Source organism: Phalacrocorax carbo, chromosome 16 (assembly GCF_963921805.1).
Source record: "Phalacrocorax carbo chromosome 16, bPhaCar2.1, whole genome shotgun sequence".
NCBI classification, from domain to species: domain Eukaryota; kingdom Metazoa; phylum Chordata; class Aves; order Suliformes; family Phalacrocoracidae; genus Phalacrocorax; species Phalacrocorax carbo.
In genome coordinates, this window is record NC_087528.1 from 2,636,995 (window position 1) to 2,653,807 (window position 16,813).

General features: G+C 46.0%; 1 protein-coding gene across 7 annotated transcripts in view; it reads left to right on the forward strand.

Moving 5' to 3' along the window:
- Nucleotides 1–11,078, forward strand: part of CACNA1G (calcium voltage-gated channel subunit alpha1 G) — a 152,420-nt gene extending 141,342 nt beyond the window's left edge. For 6 of the 7 annotated variants that reach the window (XM_064466938.1, XM_064466943.1, XM_064466936.1 and 3 more), the window contains 2 exons: nucleotides 2,481–2,650; nucleotides 6,348–11,078. In XM_064466938.1, coding sequence (XP_064323008.1) covers nucleotides 2,481–2,650; nucleotides 6,348–7,202 — 1,025 coding nt within the window. In that variant the 3' untranslated portion in view covers nucleotides 7,203–11,078. The remainder of the gene's footprint in view (nucleotides 1–2,480; nucleotides 2,651–6,347) is intronic. The other variant, XM_064466942.1, reaches the window with a different exon arrangement.
- Nucleotides 11,079–16,813: the final 5,735 nt, after the last annotated feature.

A 16,813-nucleotide genomic window follows, 5' to 3' on the forward strand; every position in this document is an offset into this window, starting at 1 on the left:
TTCCAAGCTCTTCAGTAGGAGGCAGCAAATTGCCATTGGTTTCCAGTGAGGTCTCGGTATCCAGACCTGCGGAATGGCTTTGCAAAGACCCTCCACAACTTGCAAAGTCCAGGCTGTTAAAGATAACTCCTTTCCTCTGAACTTTTTGGCAATGTGACAGTGAGCACTTGGCCTGGCTCAAGGCTGATTGTCCCCCTGCCTGGTTTCCTGAAGGTTACAGTCCGCACAGCCTGGGCTCCATCCATCTCACCTGAGCTAGCTATGGCCCCAGGGCAAAAATCCCAGCAGCAAAATATTTCCTCGTGTCTGTTTTTTTTTGCAGCAGTACCTATTCCAGCAGGTCTTGGAAGCCCTACATGGGAACATCTGTGAAAGAAGGGAAAATGGTGTCTCTAAATGCCTGTAAAATGAACATAAACGTGCTGAATTGAGAGAGATCTCAGTGTGAGATGAATGGAAAAAATGAGAGAGTGTAGAATTGTCCTTCCCAGTGTGTGAGGTTGGGATATACGCCTTAGAGCTAAATTCAGAGATATTCTTAGATACAGCGGATTGCAGATACCAAGGGCTCTCTCTCTACCCGCGCTTCTGTACCTGTATTTGCAGCTGCCTCACGGTGCTTATCGATGTGCTTTCATTTACTCTGGCTGCTAGGGGTTACCTTCAGCTGGTAAGTGGATGTAGCTGCCTTTAATTCTTCTGTACGTGCCATCATTTTAGACATTTGTCACAGATAAAACAGAGAAGTTTTTACAAGCATTGCCATCTGAAAGCCTCTAAGCAGAACATAATTTAAGCACTGTTCAGTATGGTAGGAGATTTGAACAGATTAGAAATAAGATGTTGAAATTTGCATAGTAATAAGAATTTGGATGAATAGTGACTGTTGAGCATCAGGAAAAAAAATGCGGACACAACGGAGGAAGCTGAATCTGGAGTGGTGAGAAATCACTGCCATAATACAAAACTTTCAAGGTCAAGAGCCGTCCTTTGAAGAACCTGTTTGCACATAATGCAAAAGGTGCAGCTAAAATCCTGGTCAAACCCCGCTGAAGTCAATAGCAGAACTCCCGTTACCTTCAGCGGAGCCAGAATTTACGGCGCTCTCTAACAGCCAAGAAATTTGGAGTTATAATCCCTGACCATACGGAAGAATCATATTTGTTACAGAGGGAGTTTCCAGTGCTGCATTTTTGACCCTTAATTCGGATTTGTCCTGTCTTGAACAAAAAATACGTCAACTTGACCAAAAAGCGGGCAATTTCTGAGTCCCTTCTTTCTTCAAGATTGCACTTCCAGCATGGAGAACTGAATAGCCCCACCTAACAGCCCTGGCTTGGGCAGGGGCAGGCACTGCACCCTTGTAAATCCACAGGAAAAGCTGTTCCACCGAGATGCAGGAGAAGCATTTTGGGAAGGTAGAGCTGATGTCTTATTCATCACCACATTAAGCAATTAAACCTGTTGTGTTTTAATCCTGCTGGTGAAATTCCAGTCGTCTTAAGTGGGCCAAAGTACCCAGAGGTGGGTAAGGTGCCCAGATCTTGGCATACGCGTCATTGTCCTGTTCCACCTACAATGTCACCGCTTTGCAGGGTGGGGGAAGTCACCCCTACCTGTTTAGTTTGTAATATTATAAAGTGCTGTGAAGATAGCAAAAGGTGCCAGGCGCCTCCAATAAATCACCCCAACTAAGCCATAATATTTCAAGCTGAGAAAGGTTTTGTTGTCAGAAACACTGGCACTTGCAGGAGGTATTTGTTTGAATACTCCTTCGTAATGGGGCTGTTGTTCTGGGAAAGATTCCAGGACAAATGAGATTCTCTGGGATGCGGTCCAGGTTAAATGAATTGTTTTGAAAAATGTTGAGCCTGTGGCGGGGGGAGCATGCAGAGTTTCAAACCTTTTAGAAGAAGTAGCCAGCAACCACAAAGGGTCAGAAAGAGGCTGGAGAGTACGTATTTTCTTCCCCAGGGATGCTTTGTAAAACTAGCCTTGAAAGCTGCCAGGTGCCATTCCCTTTTGCTTCATTCCCACTGTGCACACCGGTTTTGAGATCCCGGCAGTCGGTCTCTGCATACGCTCAGGTATGGAGACATCCTTTTCTAGAGTCTTCCAAAGTCAGATCCTTGCGGCACTAAGATGTGTGGCTGCCTGCAAAGTTATTGGCCCTAAAGCAGGGATGTAGAAATTGCCAATCCAGATGAACTTTTAGTTCATAATCTTCTGTTCTTAACAGGAGCTAGTCCCAGTTGTATCAGGGGAAAATGCCAAGAAAAATGAAATAATAGACAATTTTGGAATAATTTATTAGTAGGCTGGAGTTTTTTCCCAATCATGGACAGCCAGTTGCTGAATTCAGTGGTTTTGCCTGTCTGGCCCAAGCTGCAACGGAGCAGTTTTCTCTGAAAGGCCATTGAGATTGGGACGTGATCCCCAGATGAGCATGTCACGTATCTGTCTCTTCTCCCTCTTGCAAGGTTCAAAGGCATCGGTGCAGTCGCAGCCGGCGGACACCAGCTCTCTCCTGCAAATTCCAAAAGACCATTTTCACCACATAAGAGCCCATGACCATTTGGTGAGGGAGAGCAAACCCCAGGTTTCCCAGCAGGTGCACTCTCCCTCTGCCGAAAGGCTGCTCCGCAGACAGGTAAGCAAACTTACGATCGTGGACCTGCTGAGGTTTTATATGGTTGTGTTTCCAGGTTAACCATACTTTAAATTCAAGGAGGCATTCACAGAAAAACCTCCGGAGAACGGTAATTCTCCCACAGAAATACCAAAAAGGTTGATGGATTTTGATCTAAAAGCCATCCGGGAGTCTCCAAAGAATGTGCGTGATGAGTATCATCTCCTTTGGCAACGTGCCTAAATGTTCTCCGCATTGTTAGCACTTTATTTTTTTCAGTCCTCTTCATAAACGCAGCCAAATGTTCCCCAGGGGCTCGTTGGGGTTAAGGAACTAATTCTTAACTGCTGTGATTTTCTTAGTGCTTGAAAGGACACAGGGACTGCAGAATCCGCCCCAGGCCACCCTTCCTCTGGCTCTTCTGGTTTCTCGAAAGAGGAAAACTGTTTAAAGGAAGCTGGATGTCTCATATGCAAAGCCATCATGGAAGGCATACTGTTTTTACAGTGAGAATTGAAAATTAGGGTCCTTTTGAATCTCCTGTGTGCTTTTGAAACGTTTGAGTATATGCAAAACAGAACGCATTTTATTGTGCAACTGGTTTCGTCTCTGGTTTTTGCCTGGCATTGATTTAAATCCTGATTCAACAAAAGATCTAAGAGATCTAATCAAGGATTCCAGTCTGATTAATTGGAAGCATAAGTTGAAATTTATCTTTTTTAGTAAAATACCTAAACTTGTGCTTCACTCCCACATTTTTAAGCAGGTCCATGGGCATGTCTGATTCCCAAACTCTGCTTTCTTCCATAGTTTCATGCCTGATTTTATATACACAAAATAGATCAGTTCTATTTTTTCAAAAGCAGTTTCTTTCCTGCATGAAAATATTCCCATTTCTTTCATCTTTTAATCAACATTGACAAATTAGACAGTTGATTCATTAAGCTCTAAAAATGAATGTGAAGTACCAAGGTTAACAATTACATTAGTCTGTAATACTAAATTGACATAAGGAATTCCTAGCATGTATTCGTTTGCACAGGTCTGGCCAGCTACCCTAATCACCGCTAATGGGGAAACTAATTGATGTCATGATTCCAGTTCATAACCACTCTCTCCTGCTTTCCAATGAATAACAGACCCATCCTTTTGAATTGATCTATCCAGAATAAATTACCATGTTAGCCATCTTCCTCAGCCTAATTTTGTTCCTATCTTTGAAGGCTTCTTTTTCTAAACCTTTTCATATGTTGAAGTTAATTTATTGCCCGCCCTCCTCTGCTCATGCAGTGACATGAGCATGCTCTTGGAGTGACAGTTCAGAGAGCACAGAGCTTTGGGACAGCGAGCAGCTAGGGTCCGTGGGCCGGAGAGAGCCCTCCGACGGTCGCTGAGGTGTTGCCCTGGGCAGGCTCCCGAGTAGCGAGGCTGCGGCTGATGGGAGCAGTAAGGTTGGTCCTGGCAACAAGGCAGTGTTGCTGTTACTGCTAATTGCAGTCTTCACAGGCCAGGCACTGTGAAAGGTAGTCCTTAAAGAGGCAAAATTCCCTTTACACCCCCGGCACTCTGCTTGCTCAAGTGCTCTCTGCTTGGCTCCTTTTATTGCCACCACTAATTTGCTCCCAGCACATCACAATAGCCCAAACTAGCACAGCGTTTTGGCTTCAAGTACCCATTTTCCTTATTGTTACGTATATTGCATGTAATTCTGATTTGTTTTCTTTGCTTTCTTTTCTTTCTTTCCTTTCCCTTCCCCCTTGTCCCCTCTCCTTTCCTAAATGTGCGTATAGATAAATCTTGTCCACCACATACCTGGTCCGTGCACTTTTCTCCATCATTAAAACCCGTGTGTTTCACCTCCTTTTCCCTCCAGAGTGCTGGAGCGTGAACACAGTCGTCCCCCCCCCCCGATAACGTGCAGTTGAGACTCCGGAAAGTTTGACAATTAGTGATGCACTCACAGATGAAGATGAGTGGATCGGATGCTTTGAGAGAACGTTCCCTGCTGAGGAATACGCTCCTTGGCAGTGCATTGCACAAAAGCTTTTCTCCAGGGGAATTCTATCTGAAATTAAAGCTATATTGATTTTCTGGTTCCAGGACCGTGTATCCAAGGTATAGCCCGCACCAAGCTGTGGCTACCACAGGTGTACACCCCAGTGGGATGGCAGAGGGTCCTTTTACTTTGAAACAAACCAGTAAAACATTTGTACAAACAGTTACTACTAACAGCTACCAAAGATGCCTGTATCATAGGGAAATAAAGAGCTGGTGGTGACTAATACTGTCGTTGTACGCAGCACAGGTTGGTGTACAAGCAAAAATAATGGCAACAATTACTTTTTGCTTCTGTATTCTACTTTTCTATAGTCTGTGTCTCTTCTCAGGATACAAATGTGGTTTCTTCTCCCAAACGCTCACTAGAACTATTGGCATTGAGGAGACCAGAATTAGCTCCGCTCTCGACTGTGGTTAGTTGCCAGATTATGCTGTAAAATTTTAACTAGAACGGATTCACCAGCATTGGACAAAATTGTTTGCCATATTATTCTCTCAGCTCTCAGAGATGACAAAGGGAGCCCAATGTGCAGATGGAGCAATAGACTCTTGTCTCTCTGTGCGCGCATATGTGCATACTGCAGCTGATGAGAGCTTTGCCTGAATAGAGATCATTTGGCTCAAACAATCCTTGTGGGACAATTTTTATATAAATTCTAAGATCATTTGGGGGCGATTTGTCACAAAAGCATTCCATAGTATGAGGAATTTAATCTCCTTACACTTCTCTAAAGGACTGAGACCAGCTGTACGCATTTCCTCCAAATTTCTCTGTGAAGTTTCTAATCTTTAAGATCATTTAAGAGTCTTCTCAAACTGAGACTCTGCCTTTAAAGGCCAGTTAATGCAGCTGATTTATAAACCCTTTTGACAAGGGGGTGCAGTGCAGTGAAAAGACAAAGCCTTCAAACCATGCCATAGGTTCTCTCTGCCAGCAGGCACTGATGCTGCATACGGCTCAAGACAGCCAAGGCAAAATGTGCCTTAGGAAGCCTGAACTCAAGCATCAGAATAAGTTCAATTAATTACAGATTATTATTATTATTATTCTTAGTCCAGCTTTGGACTCCAGCTTCTCCAGCTCCTCTGCCATCAAGATGGTGCAGAGTCGTGGCTCCAGCCTGGGAACCAAAGCCGGGGACAGGCGCTGATGCTGGCGCAGAGCGTGGTTGCTCAGGTGTCGCTGGCCCTGGGGATCCTGCTCCATGCCCTCAGCATCACCTGAGCTAGAGAAGGGAATAGACAGGCTCTCTCGCACATCTTCTCTCTCCCCCTTCTGCCTGGGCTGCTAAAATTATAAAGGGCTTTGCTGTAGACCCTCATTCTTTGCATAACAAGATGTTTAAGTTTGGGTGGAGGCGTGCTGTTTTTACAGCCCTCCATCCTTAGAGGAGGAAGCTAAAGGTCAACCATTTAGGAAGAATGAAGGGCCAAGTTCTGCTGTCACTTACACAGGGGCAAACCCACAGATCTCTGCAGCATGCGAATTGCTAGAACCCACAACACAGGTCATTATAGGAGTCAGCGGGTCTGTGCTGAGGCATCTCAGCGAGTTGAGTGCCCTGTAAACACTGTGCCTTGCTTGTACTAACCTTTGTTTGGTCTGTCTCTCTCATCTGGCAACTCCCCTCCTCCCCGATCCCTTTGCGCTCCGATACAGATGGCTATAAGGAACGACTCTTTGGACAGCAAGGAGAACCTCCACACCGAGGTGAGTGAACTCTCTGACCCAAATGTCCCCGCTGTGCCCAAGGAGGAGTCATCAGTGGCTCTGACGCCCTCGGAAGCACAAGAGTTGGCTGCATGGAGCCGGGCAAGCGTTCATACGCAGCAGCTTTCCCACAATCAGTATAATATTTCAAAGCAGGCACCAGCATCGTGTGCTTGTGCAGACTCGTATCAGGAGACACCTGGAGATTCAATGGACCAAGAAGCACCTGACATAAACAGCTCCTCGGAGCCTTTCACTTCAGAAACTTGTACAGCCTCGAGTGCCTGTTCAGAGGTTCAGCCTCTCACTCCTAAGAGGAACATAGGCAATACTGGCAACGTTACATTGAAGGACCTGAAGAAATACCACAGTGTAGACACCCAGGGTCTTCTAAAAAAACCGCCCTCCTGGTTAGATGATCAAAGGAGACATTCAATAGAAATCTGTTCGATGGAAAACAGCCCTCAGCACCATTCCACATCGAGCTCTTCTGGCTTCATAAGTCAGGTGGTAAGTGAAATGGAAGGCTTGCAAGGAACACGGCAGAAGAAAAAACTGAGCCCTCCCTGTATATCTATAGATCCACCCGACGGACAGAGTTTACTACCTAGAGGACCTCACAGCATCTCACCTGCCAGTGGAGACGTTTGCTTGAGACGGCGTGCTCCGTCTTGTGAGTCCAAGGATTCGATGGATATAGGGGATTCATTGCTTACGGACAGTATGTCAACATCTCCGACCCCAAAGAAAGACTTGTTGACACTTCCTAGCTTTTCCTTTGATCAAACGGAAATGGACCCCTGAGTTACTTTTCTGTTGGTGCCAAATGTTTTCTTCCTTTCATGTAATAGAAAAAAAAATAAATTAAAGAACTCTGTATTCCAAAATGGCACTGGGTAAAAAATTTCCAAAGAAAGATTAAGAACCAGCTGGTTAAAAGAGTGGTTAACCTATATCACGCTTACTTAAGCGTATGCTCTGCTTAGGTAAAAGCAATACAATGTGCAGAATCTATATGTATATTATATTTTATTAAATTAATTGAATCTAGTATTGCGGGATGTAGTACATTTTGTGACTAAAGACTCGTTTAATTTTCTTCTATTTTATGTATCTCAGAATATTTCTGAGATAAAGTTGGTTTTTATGAATATTTTAACCTAAAAAAAATATATATTTAATCCCTTCTCTTTTTTGTTTTGCTTTGTTTGGGTTTCATTTTGTTTTGCAAAGCACAAAATGTAGCCAATTAGTGCATTACAGAGGAAATGTATCCCACAGTCAGCAGTAAATAAGAATTATTTAATGTAATTTATTTTTCCCCTTGGACTTCAATGTTATTCCGGGAAAAAGATTGTTTGGGTAGTATAGAAATGCAGCGGCGTTTTTTTTACTAAAATAATATTCCAACTTTGCATAAAATTGACATCCAGAGGAAAAGCAGGTGCACAAACCCGGGAAGGTACGACATGCTGATAGATGTCTGAAGACGGTGAATGTAGGGCCCTTTAACCGTGCGCAATCCTGAATTACGAAAGGATATTATAGATCATCCACTGGTGACTCACAAAATCATGTCCATGGATAATTTTCTTACGTGCCTAGGGAACCGAGGCAAGAAAAGTCTGTGGTCGCTTCCGAGATGTTTTTCCAGCGTCTCCAAGACAGACTGTTCCTTTTGCTGAGTTTGACACCCCTGGAAGCCCACCGTTTCCAGTGGGGCTCCTCCTTTCTGCACCCGTGCAAAACGGAGAGCAAGGGCAGGTTTAAGATGTGCAGTGGGTGAATTCAGTGCAGACATGACACAGCAGTGGGCTTAAGCGCATGTTTAAAGTTAAGCTCTTGCTTAAACTGCCTTGAGGTTGATCGTATTTAAGTAATTCTTGGAAATTAAAATCATATGCGTATGTGTTCGACAGAACCAAGGCCTGCTGCGAGTTATTTTACGGAATACATGTAAGAAAGTCTGTATGTGCTGAAATGACTGTTGATTTTCAGTTCAGAAAGTCATTTTTTTGCTATCTCTGCTAGAGTTAATTTACATGACCCTGACTGTAATTTTATTTCCAATCTATCAAAAGCCTTAAGCAGCAATATCATGGAAAAGAAGTAGATAAAAATAGAATCCATATCCTTACTTTATAACACGCCCTTAATGCCAGTCATCTCAGAAATTAACTGTTTACTTCTGTGCTGACGCCCTCTGCAAAAAGCAATCTGTAGAACTGGACAGCACAGCCTGAAAATCAAGAGAGTTCGGCCCGGTTCGACACCTCCCGCTCCTCGCAATACCGATGGAAACCAGACATTAACTTCACTCGACTCCCATGAACTCACATTAAGATGCAGGCTAAATACGACTCTGCAGGCGTGGTTTGAAGTGTGTGAATAGTCACGGGTTTAAAACCGCGTACATGGATAAGGCTTTGCTGGATCGTGTCTTTAAACCAGCGCAAGCAAGAGGAGGTTTTGTGCTAATTCTGTCAGCTGGGAGTTTGTAACTTTTTGAGAACTACTGATCTTTTCAAAGCACTACAACATGTCGATGTACAGCCTTTTATCCGTTCAGAGATTAGACTGTTACGACTACATGTATCTGCGTTAGCTTCAAGTGTACCTACAAGAAGAAGATGCTGTTCATACCCAACAGCCCATGTGAGGTCTTAAGCTCCTTTATTTTCACTTGAGGACGTTTACTCCATAAACAATCCCTATTGATTTACATGTCCTGTAGAAATGTAAGGGCTTTCAGCGGGAAGTCAGCCAGTCAGGGTATTTGAAGTAGGAGGATTAACATTCTGTACTATTTACTGCAGTTAGATTAATTCTTGCCTGGGACATTTTTCCTGTCTTCAACACGGGCCCATATGGAGACCGCTCTCTTTGATATGCCAGTCCAAATCCAGAGTTAAGCCCGTTTAAAGCAATGATTTCAAACAAACCTTTCATCGGTTCTTTCCCCAGATCATATTTAAGGAAATAATAAAATTACAGTGTATTAAGCCTGAGAAATATTCTTAATCCCTTTTTGGTTTTACACTCGTAATGAGCCTTAGCTTCGCCTTTCACATGTACTAAATAATTTGGGAAAATCGCTAGGCCGTTAAAATTGCCGACCCTGGTTCCCTAACGATTAGGAGCGTGTTTGTGTAGCTGGAATGATACTACTCGTACAGTTCCTTCCTTACAAAATAAACCATGCAACATTTTAGCTTGAAATCGTGGCACAAAATGGTGATGTGATGTTAATCCAAAGCTCAACTCCAAATGTAACAGAAAGCCTAAAGGCTAAAAGGTTTTGCCCACTGACAAGGTTTGTGGAAGTAACAAAAAGTTTACATCACACGTGAATATTCAGTGAAGAGCAGCCAATAAAAAAGTACTCTATGATGATGCATTCAGGAAAAGAAATCCATGTAAAATAGTTTGTTTTCTAAACCAGATAAGTTTTTTCTAGATGCCCTTTTGAAAAACAAATACAAGTGTACTGCAGTGTGTGCAATAATCTTAAGATAATTTTAAATACCGTTTGGGGGGGTTTTATAGAATTTGACTTTTTTTAAACCAAATGTACAAAATCCACAGGAATTCTGTAGAATGGTTATGTTGATAGAATTTTTTATATTTTTGTAGAAATCTATAGAGAAATTGTTAAAAGTCCGCGTAGCATCTTGGGAACAGAAGCAGCTCTTATCCACAAGTTTCTTTTCATAAACCTGGAGCCCAACCTACTGTATTACAACATGTAGAGCCTAGTTTCAGAGCCTGCATCCAGGTCGCATTTAGAAGTAAGCAGCTAAGCTCAAGTTCTACGATATTGCAGTGCTATTACTGTTCGAGACCGTACCCATAGAAAACATCTACCCCCAAAACTCAGCCCCTATCAATGGTAAAATAGTCGCATGGCTATCCGGTTCATTCAAGCACACCAGCACTTTACTACTGTGGATTTACTGTATGCAGGTGGGAGGAGGATATTCTGCTATAGCCAGTCTGACACGTGGGGAAAGAGAGATTGCAGACGCATCTGGAAAAATGTAAACGCCATTCTTGCAGCCCCTCGCCCATAGAACTGATTTTTCATAGCTCGGTTACAGGCTGTTTATACTGTAGATATTTTGGAGGAGGGCAGAGAAAACACTGGTTTTGACTTCTGTGGATTGCACTCAGCACAAAGTGTGTTCAAGGTGAAAAAAAAAAAAAGGGAGGGGGGAAAAAAAAGGAAAACAAAAGCGTTACCATTGTAAATTAGGGTATGCCCCAGTCTCCCCTTTTCTGCCCCTTTGGCTGTAGTAACCCATGTACACTATTACACAAGGTGACTAGAGTTAGGCACGGTACCATTGCAATGTCCGTAACAACCCAGTATATATTATAGAACTTTGTATTTAATAGTTAATATATTGTTATACTGTATCAGGTACATAGGCCAAAACGAGGTCTTTTGGTCAGGGCAACAAAAGGTGGTATTCATGGGGAAAATTGGGTTAAAATGTTCCTTTTTAAAAAAAAGAAAAAAGACAAAAAATGAGTGTAAATCTTTACAAATGACAAAAACAAATGTGTCCTATTAAAAGCTTTTGAAAAGAAAACAACTGTGCACTTCCCTTTTTTGTTGTTGCTGATGCTAATCTGTATTATTCAGAGCGGTCAAATCTTTGGTCATGTTTTAATTGCGAACAGTTGGAGTAGGTATTGTATAGCAGCAGCGGACGGGAAGCTGAAAGAAAGATTGCGACGCGTCGGCCCTTTGTGAAGCAATTTGGTTTGACACCGCAACCGAATCCGGCCCAGCGCATGGCCCAGGGCGCGCTGTTTGACCGAGGAGGCCATCAGCTGGGCTGCTGCAATTGCACTACGCTGGCAAGGGACAGCTTGGCAAGTTGCTTAACAAGGCGAAGGCTGTCGGGACGCAGCGGAGAGAGCTGCAGCCAACGGGGAGAAAGGAGGCTGGAGAAGGGGCAGGTTCGATCTGCCCGTGAAAACATGTTGCTGTGAGGAGAAATGTGCTGGGCTTTTCCACGCATTCACTACTTTGGGATCTCCAGCCTGAAGTAGCGCAGCCTCTTCTCCATCCCTCCTGCAATCATTTAGCTCCTTGCAAAGCGGGAGCTGGCGGGGATGGTACCACCCTGGGAGCCGCAGGCTGCGTGGTGCAGGGCAGCGGGGGCTCAGGCTCCAGATGCTGCCTCAGGTACCACCAGAAACATTTGAACCTAAACACTTCAGGGGTCTTGAGTGAATGAATTATTTGGCTCCTACCATGGTCTCCTCTCCTCTGGGGAGCAGCCACTAGAGGGAGGAACCAGGCGCTTTGGCTTGAATGACTTGATCACCCTGCAGCAGGAGAGACCCTAAACTGCCATCCAGAGTGGTTATGTTGTCTAGAGGGTGTTTCAAGAAAGGCCCTCTCGTATTCATCTCTGAGTAGAAAACAGCAGGAAGGAAGTTAGCCCTTAAAGAGAGAAAATGTGAATCTGTGCAAAACCCGATGCAAATCTATGCAGAGCAGGACCCCAGAGGTGAGCTCCATAATGCGTCTGTGCTGTCCAGGCTGTGGGGCCAACCCCACCAAGCTGGAACCACTGGAGTGTCTTCCCACCCCTCCAAAGCTGGAGAATCCACATGGCATTTAGATGAGCTGGGCTGGGCCAAGAAAGCAGGGCATTTCACAGGTTCAATCACTTCCCACCTCTCTGCACACAGGTGAGTTCAGCCCCGAGGTAATTCCTTACAGAAGATGACAAATCCCCCTCTTTCCAATGCTGGGTTTGGGGCAGTGGTGGGGGTGTGTGTATTTCTTGGCTCTGTTTTATGAGTGGTCCTGTATGAAGCTTTTCTGCTGAGTTTTGCTTGTGGCTTTTAAAAGGCTCCCACCCAGGGCGGCTGCTTGCTCTCAACTTGTCAGAGCTCGGGCATGTTACTTTGTTATTCTGTTTGGTAAGTAATTTGGATGCCAGATTTTTGTATTCCATGAAATGGTAGCTGCGTCTAGGGAAGTAGCACTTCAAATTTAATTTGTTTCTGGTTTAACTGAGACAGTTAGGTGAACTTGGCTAACTGTCCTGCTTCTGGAGAGCAGTGTCCCAGCGGAAAAGCTGTGTGCACAGCACATCAGTCAGCCGGAGCTCTGCAAAACCCTACAAGTAGTTGCATGAGCAATAGGAAAGGCCTGTTCGTGCCTTCTGGATTTCAGGTGTTCCAGAGAGATAAAGGGAGACACACCAACGAGTCTTAGATGTGACCTGTACTAGAATTCCCCAAAAGATAAGGTAGGAAAAAGCAATTTAAAGAAACATACCTGGCGCCCTTTATTGCCTCAGAACTGCGTAAAGGACCAGCGGTGATCAGCTACTGGGGGGTGAGGATCCTGCACGTTAAAGGGTTAAGGCTAGTAAAGTTTTGGAGGGCCACAGCCCTGAACCGAGTGGCCCAGAGGTGGGAAGGGTCACCAGCCCCGGGGCGTGGGCAGCCCACGGCCGCCCTGTGCACGGCCTTTTGCTACCATCTAGCGGGCTTGGGGTAGGGAGCGGGTCTGGGCGAGCTGCCCTGCGGGTTACCGGGAGCGTGGCGCTGCGGCTGCCGGGGAATGGGCAAGAAGGGCCCTGCGGGGCCGCTCCGCCCACCCGTGAAGCGCTTTGCCCCTAGCTCGGTGTTGCAGAAACAGCCCCGTGTTGAGAGGGGGAGGAAAGAGGGTTTCTACTGTGGGGAATTTCAGCGACAGTTTATAAAAAATCTCTTCCTACAGTAGGAGGAGAGGAAGGATCTCTCGCAGCTGCAGGAGCACCGTGCCAGCCGGTGCAGCCACGCAGCAGAGGCACGCATTGCTCCGTGCTTGCGGGAGCTGCTCGAAGCCCGGGTGCTGTGCGCCTCCGCCGGCATCTCCCCTCCCCGGTAGCATGGCCTGGGCTTCTGCAAAGCCCTGGGAGACAACAGCCCATCCAGGGACAGTCCCAGGGCTGTCTAGTATCTCAGAGGCTGTGGCAGCACCTGAGAGCCTTGTTCGTCCCTGCGTGTGCTTATGCCTCCCTTTAAGCGCGTGTAAAACGTGCAGCCCAGCGCACAGCCCTCCCTGTGCGTGCCAATCCATGCCAGTCCTGTGCACTCACACAGCAGCTGCGATACATCCACAACCTGTGAGCTCGAGTGGGGTTTTCAACCTCTGCTTGGCCCAGCACGGCAGGAGGACAACCAAGCAGGCCTCGTGCCACCTTCCGTGGCTTGTGCCGAGGTGCTCAGGGGTTCGGTGTTTGCTCGGGCACAGGCTGAGCGCTTGTCACTAGATGGCAATGCCACGAAGTGGTTCAGCTGGGTTATTTGTGCGGGTTAGTTCAGGCTGCACCTGAGATCCCTGGTAACCTGCTGTTTCTGTTTGGTTTGGCGTGGTCTTCAGCGTCATCAGCGAAAGCCATTGCCTCACTGGTGTTTTTTGCATTCGAGGGTGATTGGACTTTAAAGTGGCTTCTACATGCTTCGGTTATGTTTACAATACACTATGTAATCACGCAAGATCCTCCAGCATTCTCTACTACTGCTTGAGTCACTGGATGCTATAATTGGCAAGCTTTCAAAGGTCCTGAATAGATTATCTTTCCATATCAATTTAATACTCTAAATAATGTAACCAAAGACCCCTGCAGCTCCAGCTGGGAAATTAAAAGGATGGTTAAAACACTTAATTACTTACTGTGCTAACAATTATTTTACGGAAAGAAGAAGCACAATCCAGCTGTTCCAGGGGAAATCAGGAAGAAGTTAATACATGAGTCAGTCTACAAAGGAACAAATGCTCAGTGGACAGCACGTGCCGTGCTGAGACCTGCAAAGGCAGCGCAGAACCGCGCTGCTGGGTGCCACTGGCTCAGCCTGGCCAAGGGCTGGAGACAACTCCATGTTCATTCAAACAAAGCAGGACCTGGTGTTTGGATTCCTGCAACCACTGTGAATTCTGTGTGCAGTGAAATCCTGAATGGCTTCAGCCCGTTAAAACTAGGAGAGGTTTGTGGGGTGGCTGAGTTGGCAGGGGAGAAGATAAGCTGTGGCAATGATGGTGGGGCCTGAAGTAGGGTAGTTTGGGTCTTGGCTCCAGAAGGCCCAAGTGCCACGTGTTACTTGTCTGTGGCTATTTGTCCGTCACGCTAAGCTCCTTCTGCAGCTAAACCACCCCCAAGCTGCGATGTGTTACACCTGCCATGGCTTCCATCAACCGCTGTAGGCACTTGAGAGCATGTTTGTGGCATTATCTAGCATGTGAGAGATGCCTGGTGCATTCAGAGTTCAACTGCTCACTGCTGGAGCAGCTCCAAGATCAGTTTGGGGTAATCTAGGCAGTTCTCAGCGTGTCTGGATTCTTATCCTGCTCATTGGCCTCAGTGTGAAATGTAAGAGCACTCATGTAACAGGGGAAGCCAGTATTACACATGGCATCCTGGAGGAGTCATATGTGCACCATTTTCTCCTTTTACAGAGCCTTGATGCGCTGGGTGGACCCCACCTCACCCCACAGCGAACAGCATGACTTTACAGTGCAGCTTCAGGCCAAATGCAGCGTGCTCCCAACCTCCCTGCACTAGCGTTCCCGGGAACCGCCGCCTCTCTTCTTCCAGCCATGGGAGTCTTGCTTTCCACTCCTTGCCTACAAAGCCACGTAGCTGATAATATGCCCAAAAGCAGAGCTGTGAGTAAAAACAGGAGCTGCAAATTCCCAGCCCACTCCTTCATCTGTTTTATCATGGGACGTCTAAACTGCTCATGGTGCTTTTCAGAAATGAGGAAATTAAAGTTAAAATCCTTTCGTGCAAGAAGAGATGCATGCTATATGCAGCAGTGACTGAGAAGAAACACGAAGCCTGCTGCTACTCATGCCGTGTTGACTTTAAGCAGAGTTTGTTACAAGTCCACATCTTTCATGTGTTAAAACAAGATGTCATCCCCTATCTTCTGAAGTAACTGTATAGGGCCTTGCTGTAAATGCTACTTTGGCAGCCTCATTTTCTTCCCATCTGTAAAATGTGACACTCTGTGGGTCTCAAAGGAAGCTGAGTCTCTGCTGTTCCAAGAAGAAAAAGAAGGTGATATTTATAGTCAACTAACCATGAAACTGTGACTTCCAGAGCTGCACATGCTCAAGCCCTCCCCAACCCTCACCTCTAAATGGCTGTTTTTATGTGGATTTCTTCAGAAGCCGGTCACGCTTCAATTTCCTTGTAGTGCTTTGCAAATCAGCATGGGGTACGATATGAAAAGCAGCCTGCCTCATACCTGGTACTGTGCTCCCACAACCAGCCTCTCTCTCATGTTACCTCCTGTCCTGCCCTGGCCAATTGCCCTAGTTGATAGCCAACCTGCTGCGTGGCCCTGGGTGTGCCTTGTAGTGCTTTGTGATGGCATTGACTTGACCTGCTCTATGTGTTAGCAGGTAAAAAGTCCTTTACGCTGCAGCTGGCATGGAAAAGAGGATGCAAATACATTACTGAATGAATCCAGATCAGATCTCGCCACTCCCCGGAATACATGTCAGGTGAGAAAGGTGAGTTCCTGACCTCCCTGACGTTTAGAGCAAAGGTGCTGTTTCATTTTCCTGCACCAGAATTCAGCGAGCTTGCATTTGGGGGAACATCACAGCAGTGATGACGTGTTGTAGGTACATCCATCTGCCTTCCCATCATCAAAGGGAACAGGACCAAAGTGAGCTGCCTGAGATAGTGCTTCAGGCTCTGCTTTGCACCAGCTTCAGCAGAATCCTTTACCATGGCCCTTCCCCGGAGCTTTTAAGCTTCCCCCCCATCTTGTCTGCCTGAGCCTTTAATATTCCTGCCTTTGATTTTTTCCTATCTGCTAGTGGGTTTTGCCAGACAGCACCTGGAAGTCGGTAATTACACTGCAAAGTCAGTGCAAGTCAGCAGGGTGTGCTGCGAGGGCCACGCTGGCTGCCCGGTGGCTCGCCTCGCGCTTGCGGTGGGGTGCGCAGCGGGAGCTGGCGCCCACTCATCAGTACCACCCCGGTTTAACGGCATGGACTGCTACTGAAGGCAGAAGCTGCCCACCATGAATTAGGAACATGAAGCAAGAGGCAGAATCGCTTAGGGCCCACTACTTTAGGGTCCTGTGAGGCCCAGGGAAATACCCTAATACAGGACCTTCCTCCACAGATATGGTGGAACAATTCCATTGAAGTCAATAATTTCACCAGGGATTAATTCGCATTGCACATGTCAATGGAACTGTGCGGTACACTGATAAAATAAACCTCTCCCCTCCTGTACACGCAGCCTATGGCAGCTGCTCGCGAGGTGCCTCTGTACCTGTGACATCTTATAATGCCAGAGCTGGTCTTAATTTAGGGCACATTCTCAAACTGCACCAGGTTCTGCTCCTCAGTGCAAGAAGCAAAGATGCATGTTCGTGTGTCAAGA